Source organism: Scylla paramamosain, chromosome 6, assembly GCF_035594125.1.
Source record: "Scylla paramamosain isolate STU-SP2022 chromosome 6, ASM3559412v1, whole genome shotgun sequence".
In the NCBI taxonomy this organism is placed as follows: domain Eukaryota; kingdom Metazoa; phylum Arthropoda; class Malacostraca; order Decapoda; family Portunidae; genus Scylla; species Scylla paramamosain.
Genome location: NC_087156.1, coordinates 6,185,001 through 6,195,000, shown reverse-complemented (window position 1 = coordinate 6,195,000; position 10,000 = coordinate 6,185,001). Strand labels below are relative to the sequence as shown.

At 43.2% G+C, this 10,000-nt stretch overlaps 1 protein-coding gene across 1 annotated transcript in view; it reads left to right on the top strand.

Moving 5' to 3' along the window:
* The window catches only part of LOC135101694 (uncharacterized), a 67,791-nt gene extending 63,299 nt beyond the window's left edge, over positions 1–4,492 (top strand). The window contains exon 6 of the mRNA XM_064006017.1: positions 179–4,492. Within this exon, the coding sequence (XP_063862087.1) occupies positions 179–252 (74 nt within the window). The 3' untranslated portion in view covers positions 253–4,492. The remainder of the gene's footprint in view (positions 1–178) is intronic.
* The last annotated feature ends 5,508 nt before the right edge of the window (positions 4,493–10,000 follow it).

Genomic DNA, 10,000 nt, shown 5'->3' with positions numbered 1-10,000 from the left:
TAATCTAGTATGAGAGAGAGAGAGCGAGAGAGAGAGAGAGAGAGAGAGAGAGAGAGAGAGAGAGAGAGAGAGAGAGAGAGAGAGAGAGAGAGAGAGAGAGAGAGAGAGAGAGAGAGAGAGAGAGAGAGAGAGAGAGAGAGAGAGAGAGAGAGAAACTGACTCTAATCTCTAACCCCAGGTTCCGTGGTTGGTGCCAACTTGGTGATGTTTTTCCTAACCTGCCTGGTGACGCTGTTCCTGCTGGTGATGTAGTGGTGACCCCGATGTGCCGGGGCGCTTTCCCACATGTCTGTGCGGCGCACCCCGGCACCCTCGGGCCCTTCACACCAGGCGTCAGGGACTCCCTCTCCTGGTGACCTCACAATGACGTCAAGGTCCAGTGACTTAACCCTGGGTGACCCGCTAACATGCCCACCCGCCAGTCCCGACACGCAGCAAGCAGGAGACCTTCATTCCACCACCAGGATAGAACTACCAGCCATTCCAAGTGAACCGAGCGGCCCTGCCCTCAGCGGCCAAACCCCGTTGTCTCAGGTGAGCAGCCCATCGGTGTCAAGTGGCATTGCGGTGTCGGCTCTTTCAATCAGTGAGTCGACAGTGCCTGGTCAGCTGTGTCCAGGTGACTATATGGTGCCTCTGTCGACGAGTGACTCAGGAGTGCCAAGTGAGTTTCGCTCTAGTGAGTCATTATCGCCGAGTGAAAAGACGTTGGTACAGAGGAGATCAGTTTCCGGTTCGTCGACGGCGCCTCCACCTGGCCCGTGTGGCCACGACAGCGTGCTGCCCAGCGACACATGGAGGACCAAGATGGAATCCCTCATGTCGAGGACTCTCAACGCCCGCTTCCCAAGACCTCACACTCCATGCGTCCAGAGCATCAGTAGCGCTTCAGAAAACCCTTCTCGCTCAGTGTCTCTCGGGGCGTGTGTCCGTGGCCGCTGTCAGGGACTGGACTGCATGGCCGCCCCTCCAATGTCACCAATGCCACCATACAAACCTCAGGGTCACCAAGACTCATCCATGATCTCAACTAAAAATTTAGGCTCACCACGGGCCCAACCACGGGGTCACATGAGGTCACAGTCTGACTTGCCGGCGCCGCACACCTTCTCGGAGCGCTGCACCACTCAGAAGATAAGGCTGCCTTCGGTCGACTTCTGTGTCTCCCACACTCCGGTCTCATGGAGCTCTTCGCAGGGTTTTTCTTCCACGAGGCTTCCTGTGTCGGGAGGAGTGGCGGGGGTGGATCAGTCCTCGCCGTCTCCAGTCCGGTGTTCCACGCCCCTCCCTGGTCTCCACGGGATGCATCTCACATCCTTCAAACGCCGCCGTAGCTGAGGCAGCAAGAGCGGAGTGTGTTGCTTCATGCGTTCAGTGGATACATGATCAGGTGCCCCCTTGGCCCGTAGCAGCAAGGGCTGCACAGGTCAGGACGCACTCCCCCGTTCAGCGAGACACTGTGTTTAAGGGAGAAATGCTGCCATCGAGCACACCAGAGCAACCCGCGGCGGTGGCGAGCCCTCAGTGGTATGGTGACTGTACTGGATTTGGCCACCCAGTGAAAAGACGAGATGATAAGATGACAATAAAGAACACTTACTCACCCACGCCAGAAACCAGAGTACACTGTTTCCAACGTCAGGAGTTCAGTGGTACCTTGTCCCCGCATTCAGTGTCACCGCGAGCGACCGCCAGTAGTCCCAAGTTTAAAGTTAAATTTATCAAAGGAATGACACCGAATGTGACGCAACAAAGTGTTCCTCAGGGTCAGAAAGCAACAGCGGTTATAATTCCAGAAGGTACGAACACGATACCACAGGAATGCTCGATAACATTTTAAGGTGTAAGACAGAATGTCTTTAGTGCTCGGAGCTTGTGTCCGCGAGAACTCGCCAGCCGCCGTGTTGTATGCGGCGCCAAATTCTATGGACGAGGAGTAAATGGTTCAGGTTGCAATGAGGTTGTTCCGAAGAGCAGAGACACAAGCACACAGCAGCCCGGAATGGTCCCGGTGCTCTGAAAACTTCCATCTCCCCTTAAAAAAAAACAACTTACTTATATTCCCTCTCCGGTGTTGTTCTCTGAAGCTATATGTTGTAGTAAAGCTGTAGCGGCGTCCCCACCTTGCTGTGGCTTCCAAACGCTGTATATTAAGTGAAGCTCCATTATGGCGTGTGTAATATACTGACCTAAGCTAGGGTTAAGGCGCTGCAGGTAGCTAATGGAGCGTGACGAGAGACGCGGAAGGTGCAAGACGACACTATATAGAACAGTAACTATACAAGAATAACTAGTAATGGGATAATTACACCTTTATTTATGAGAAACACGAGGTTCTGAGGCAGGATGATGATTCGCTTTCTCATTAATTTTCGAATTGGACTTTAATGAGGAGCCGCATCTTGTCTTTCCTTTCCCCGCTGAGAAACGACTTGGTGTAAGTCAGTTCCTGAGACACAAGCGAATTCCCTCCCTCTCCTTTTTCTCTCTTTCGCTGACATTCCATTTTCTCCAACTCCACAGAAGTCTTTATAATTTACCCTCTTCCCTCCTTTTCTCCACCAGAGACGTAAACTTTTTTTCACTTCGTCTTAAAATATCAAATGCCACTAGTGAATTTAAATTTACTTCTCTACTACTTTCCTATGAGCAGTTCATTTTCTTTCTGAGCCAAAGAAAACGGAGGGTGCTAAGGTAGGGCTTCGCTACATGAATCTACGTAGAGGAAGTGACTAAGCCGAGTTTACATACTCCTAGAACAAGGCGATTAGCTGAGGTGTTCAAGGTTACACAGGGTTTACTTATCTACACAAACCGATCAACTGAGCTCTCTCTTTTCCTTTAATGAAAATATAGATAGGACGCTAATGTAACTAGGACTTAAATTACCTTGTGTGTGTGTGTGTGTGTGTGTGTGTGTGTGTGTGTGTGTGTGTGTGTGTGTGTGTGTGTGTGTGTGTGTGTGTGTGTGTGTGTGTGTGTGTGTGTGTGTGTGTGTGTGTGTGTGTGTGTGTGTGTGTGTGTGTGCGTGTGTGTGTGTGTGTGTATGTTCCTCCAGTCAGTCAGTCAGTACACACGTTCTCCTCACCTGTGGCTCAAACGGCAGGTGAGGCGAGTCAGCATCAGGAAGTGAACAGCTCGCTCCCTTCCTTTACCTTCCAAACACTGCAAATAAAACAAAATAGTGTATACATATATCTTGCTCAAAAAACACTAACAATATATGGACACCATCTATACGAAGACAAATCATTTATATTTATTTGGAGACCTTAAAGTGCTAAACATCACCGTATATCTGTTTCATTTCTATATGTTGCCTTACTGGTAGGAATGACACACGGCGAGGAGGAATGTGCACTAACAGCTATACATAACCACGAACAGATCTATACCACACGCGTGCTATCAGGAGTATGAATAAACTAATGATGTAACCGATGTACTTCTATCTGACTTTTCGAATGGCAAGGAGGAGGAGATTATGGGAGGTCAAGGAAAAGTCCCACGCGGCACACTGACCCTTCACCCAACAGGTCAATGATTGCAAGGCTTTACACGATTACACCCTGATCAATCACCCAATCACTCACATAAACTCATTTACATGGATAGAAAAATTACATCCTCATTTTTTTTTTTCTTTTATGATTTTACGTGAGGCATTAAAATCAAGCAAATCGGAGCAAATGTTGTACCTTGTTTGTTTCCTTTTTTTTTTTTTAATATAATAAAGAGAAAGCTATGATACACCAAAGAGAGCATGGCAATAAATGAAATGTGCACGTCACACTCCTAGACATGCAGAAAGAGAAAGAAAAAAAATGAAAGAGAAAAATAGAGAAAAAATATATATATATGCAGAAAGAGAATGGAGTAAAGAAAGTAAAAAAAAAATAAAACAACAAAACAAAATAGAAAAGGAAAAGAGGAAAAGAAACAAAAAAAAGTGAAAGGGCAGTAATAGCATTTAAAGGTTAGAATGCACCACAATTTCACACATGCAAATGAAAAAAAAGAGGAAGAGGAAAAATGCACCACGATCTTAAACAGGAAAAGAAGTAAAAGAGGAAAAAAAAAGTTAAATACGCACGATAACTTCACTTTTGTACAAAAAAAAACGAAAAAAAAAGGTAGATACACAACAATACTATAAATACACACAGAAAAACAAACAAACAAACAAACACATGCACACTACAATGAGAATAATACATAAAGGAGGGGAGAGAAAAGAAAAGGTTAAAACTAAACACGCGATTCATTAAAGTAAAAGCTACACACAGTCGGGCGGCGCCTCCCATGGTCTCCTCCTCCCGTTCTCGTTTCAGTGAGTGGAGTCGACATTAGCTTTAACGACGGCGGTGTTACTGAACGTGTTATCCATGTATGTCATTTATGTGAAAAGTATTTATCAAAGGGGCGAAAGTCAAGTCCGTAGTGGGGTAGTTTGATGTATCGGAAAAATAAAACCAATAAACTTATTTATACATACGTTGTTTTCCTCATGACCCTTGTTCTCTCTCTCTCTCTCTCTCTCTCTCTCTCTCTCTCTCTCTCTCTCTCTCTCTCTCTCTCTCTCTCTCTCTCTCATATTTTCTATTGTATATATCTTACTCCATTTATTGACCTATCTATCTATCTGTCTACCAGTCTATTTACGATTCATTTATAAATCTACCTATCTACTTATAGCTATACCTGTCTATGAACTCGTCTATAAAATGTATTTATAAACCTATCTACATATATTTGTCTATATCTCTCCATCTGTTTACTTCTCTCTCTCTCTCTCTCTCTCTCTCTCTCTCTCTCTCTCTCTCTCTCTCTCTCTCTCTCTCTCTCTCTCTCTCTCTCTCTCTCTCTCTCTTATCGACCCGTCCATATATACCTTCTTGTTGCACTGAAAGCAAAATTATAATTCTTAATGAGATAAACTCTACAAAAAACGGAATGAAAAGGAAAACGAGGTAAGCGAAAAGGAGAAGGAAGAAGTAAAGGAATAAGAGAGAAAGGAGGAAGAGGAAGGGAACTTAAGACCCTTGATAGACCCGAGAAATAGACAAGAGTGATGGGGTAAGTGTGCAAGCTCGGAATCCTCACCTCTTCAGTGCTCCTCTCCATTACGGCGCACATCAGTCACTCTAGGAAGCCACGGAGAGAGAAAGGAAGACGAGGATGACTCAGGCGCAGCAGACAAAAGGAAGGAAAAGAAAGGGAAGTAAGAGAAGGAGGAAAAGTAGGTTAAATGAGACCAAAGAGGGAAGACAAAGAGGAGGTAAGGAGGAAAAGTAATGGAGTAATGGAGGACTGAAGACGGAGGCAAAGAAAAATAAAAATAAAAGAAGAGAAGTAAGAGGAGGAAGAAAAGTAGATTAAATGGGAGCAAAGCGGGAAGACAAAGAGGAAGTCAAGAGGAAAGGTAAAGGGGTAGTGGAAGATTTCAGACTACGAGGAAGAACCCACAAAAAAAAAAAGTAAAAGGAAGGAGAAAGAGGAGAAGAAGTAGGTCAAATGAAACAGAAGGAGAAAGACAAAGAAGCGGTAAGGAGAATTGAGCACGAGAAGGACAAACACACACCAGACAGAAAATAAAAGAAGAAAAGCAGAAAGAGGAGAAGGACGAGGTCAAATGAGGCAGAAGGAGAGGGACAAAGATGAGGTGAAGAGTGGAGAGTAACGGAAAGTTGAAGGAAAGGAGGAGAACAGACGTGAGAGGTTGGGAAGAGGTTGGAAGGGAGAGGGAGAAGCAGTAGGAGCCAGAAGGACATGACGGAAAGGAAGTGATATGGAGGAGAAAAATGTCAAAGGAAGAGAAATTAAGATGAGGTTAAACAGGTGAGTATTGTAAGGAAAGGAGATGAAGAGATGATAGTGATGGTGATGGTGATAACAACTAGAACAAGAACAACAACAACAACAACAACACCATCCCCACCACCACCGTGACCACCACCACCACTATAACCACTACCAACAAAAACAACAATAAAAATAAAACAACAATGGTAATAATAATAATAATAGTAATAGTAATAGTAATAATAATAATAATAATAATAATAATAATAATAATAATAATAATAATAATAATAATAACAACAACAATATAATAAAAAATTCATAAGCAAACAATAACAGCAACAACAATGACAATGATGAAGACTACAAATGATGGATGCATTATAGCAACACACACACACATATACACACACACAAAAAAAAGTAAATAAATAAATAAGTAAATAAATAAATAAATAAATAATAAATAAATAAAAAAGGCATATAAATAAAATAAATAAAATAAATAAATGAAGAAAAATAATAAGAAATCACACACACACACACACACACACACACACACACACACACACACACACACACACACACACACACACACACACACTTAATACATGACTGCAGGAACTAATCACTAAAAGAGGATGCAAATACAAGTCTGGGAGCTGTGCCTAGTGGGGAGGAAACTCTGCCAAGCACCTCCTCCTCCTCCTCCTCCTCCTCCTCTAAGTTCAGAGAGAAGACAAGCAGCCACACACTTGATGTAGGTCGCTCGAAACTTGCTCTTTGGCGTCAAGGAAAAAAAGGTTGCAATAAAATTTTTGCTTCAAAGTGAGCTAGGAAGTGATTGGAAATTCTCCTTAATCGTAGTGGAAAGAGAGAGAGAGAGAGAGAGAGAGAGAGAGAGAGAGAGAGAGAGAGAGAGAGAGAGAGAGAGAGAGAGAGAGAGAGAGAGAGAGAGAGAGAGAGAGAGAGAGAGAGAGAGAGAGAGAGAGAGAGACCACGACGACACACTTAAAAAAAAAAAAAACACGCAGCAAAGATATAGACAAAATAAAAACAAGTGAAAAACAACATCGAACACAATAAATAGAGTAAAAAAAAAAAGACAAGACAAAAAAAAAAAATCATAAAAAAACTAAACAATCAAGAACAAAACATTACAAAAACACGTGCAAAATAATAGCACTAATCCAGCAGCAAGCAGGGAAGGGAGGCGGCGGATCACCAAGAGACACATCGAGGCTCGCAAAAGACAGTTAAGCTCCAGGTGAACACGAGCTAACGATCCACCTGTAGAAGGCTCGCTGATCTGCCATTAGCCTCACCTGTTAACTAATTGTTTTTTCGCTTACCTACTTCCCATTCCTCCACAGGTTTCTCTTTCTCCAGCTTATTATCCCTCTTCCTCTTCCCTTTACTTCCTCTTTCCTCCTTCTGCCACCTCCTCTTCTCCTCCACCTCCTCCTCCTCCTCCCTTTCTTCTTCCTCATCTGCACAGCAATTCACCTGATCAGGGAATCGGTATACCTGTAATTAAGAGTTGGGGAGACGGCTTACCTGTCGTTTGGACTTAATTAAAGGTGAGGTTGGAATGAACGTGAAGCCGCCGAAACATTGGGTATAAATGAACGGGTTGTTGAAGCAGGATTGCCAAGAGATTCTTCCACTCTTTTATGGGATTAAAACCCACCACTTGGAACCCTTTTTTTTCTTATTTTTTTTCTATTGTGTGTGTGTGTGTGTGTGTGTGTGTGTGTGTGTGTGTGTGTGTGTGTGTGTGTGAGTGTGTGTGTGTGTGTGTGTAAGCAATTTTTGTACGTGTGTGATTGATTGATTGCGATTGATTCCCCCTGCAAAAAAAAAAAAAAGAAAAAAAGAAAAAAAAAAAAAAAAGGTAGAAACACACATATACACACTGCAGCATACGTCTAAATAAGCTGCTGCTGTATGGACTGGCACACACGCTCACATGAACACTCGTATATCCGACACTCGATATTTCACATTGCTATTCTGTATTGCTGTTCCTTTATCGCTGTTTTATATATTGCCCTTTTCACTCACACTGCTCTGACTTGCTAATTTTGCATCTGCTCCCCTGTCATCCCTTATTCCCAGTCCTTCATCCACCCAAACCCTCTAGAGCACTCTCATATACTAGTGGAGTGAACTAGTATCTTAATTTCTTCGTCTCTTTCATTGGCAGGGCGTCCAAGAATTAACTATCTTTTACCTCTATAAAACATTCAACATATTTTTCTTTTATACTGCTGGTGCGAAGCGGTATTTTCATTCCTTCATTCCTTTCACTGGCAATAGATTGAGAAGTGGACTGTCCTCTGCTTCTCCTGGACACCTTTAAGAGAGCAGTAACCAGGTCAGCCCCGAAATCCAAATTGATGCTTCTATTTGGCCATTCTCTCACTATTTCTCTCAAGGGCCGCGTGAAATAAATTTTTCACTCCCAGTTTTCATCTTCTTATTAAGGTAATTTTTTTCTTGCTTCATGCATGGCGTATAGAATGTGGAAAAAAGAAATATTCTTAGGAAAAAAATATTGACAACCTGCTGAGGAGAGACAGACAACAAACACGGTGATACATATTGATATACAAGTGAGTGTGTGTGTGTGTGTGTGTGTGTTGAGAGAGAGAGAGAGGGAGAGAGAGAGAGAGAGAGAGAGAGAGAGAGAGAGAGAGAGAGAGAGAGAGAGAGAGAGAGAGAGAGAGAGAGAGAGAGAGAGAGAGAGAGAAACACTAGAACTAACAAGGAGACGGACAAAACTAAACACAGATCTACCAGATGGCCGCAGGGAGACACACAGCACGTTCTTTCCTGACCTACAATAAGTCCCGGAAGACAGCACAAAAGATCTACTGCTCATGGTGGCACTCAAGAAAAAGTAAGGAGGGTGCCACGGACGAGGGAAAGGAGCCAGGAAGGGACTGCCAGACGAGGGTATCGCGGGAGTGGCGTGCTGGGCCAAAGGTCGTGAGGGAAGATGGGAGTGAGTGCCTCGGTGATGCTCCTCTTCGGGTACATTACACAGCCAGCACGCCTCAGCGGAGCACTCGCCTGCCCCCGCTGTGCCGTCCTGTCCTTCTTTCAGCCCAGAGTACAGCTGAGCGGGGTATAGAGAGACGTGACTTTTCCAATGCGGTGAAACGAGAGAATCTGGTAAATGGCAAAGTGCGGGATGGAAAGTATTGGCTTGCCACACGCATAAATGTATAGAAATGCAGAAAGGAGTACTGGCCAGGTTTGGGATGGGGAGAGCGATTTGTTTTCAATGATGTGAGACACGAGGACACGAGAATATCAGAGAAGTAAGCAAAGTTTTCGGGGTCAGAAATTAGGATAGTACAAATGGGTTAGAGCTTGATAAGTTAGATTAAAAAAAAGAAAGAAAGAAAGAAAGAAAGAAAGAAAGAAAGAAAGAAAGAAAGAAAGAAAGAACGAAAGAAAGAGAGATTGGAGGGAACTGGTTCTCAAACAGAGTGGTAGATGAACAGGAATAGACTCGGTAATCAGGTTGTTAGTATTGAGTCATTAAAGAAATTCAAAAGAAGATTAGACAAATTTATAGATGAGATGATAGGTGGAAGTACGTAGGTTGGTATATTTCGTATTGGGACTGCCACGTCTAGGCAGCTTCCCTTATTTTCTGTTCTTAAATTTTAAGTCAAGAAAAAAACACAGAAAATATATGCTTACGACACGAATAAGATTACTGTGCAATAGATATGAAGTAAAGGGAATTTCTCAGCCTTCCAGTACATAATGCGACGAAAGCTTTTCTTGTGCAAAAGGAGAAAATTGAAGTCAAAGAGCAAGCGCGAGAGGATTCAATAAAAGTCAAGGAAAGACATGAAAAATATTTGCATGCTGCATTGATCCCTTCTTGTGTATCAATAAAAGAATAAAATAGAAATATCAACAAAAAATAATAAACTTAAGGATGTTGTCTTTGTTTCATCTGTTATATTCCTACCAGCCAGGCAGAGAAGTGGCAGATACTCGCGGTCATAATACCTGCAACACGCCTGTCATTTACTTTATATTCAACGGCGTTAAAACATTTTAGCATGGTGATGAAAAGCACTAAATCTCTGCGAATATTCCACATTTCGGTATGAAGTCTGCGTCACTAAGGTTTGTGGTACACCTGCAGCCACATGTCAGCCAGAGTGAGGAGTGC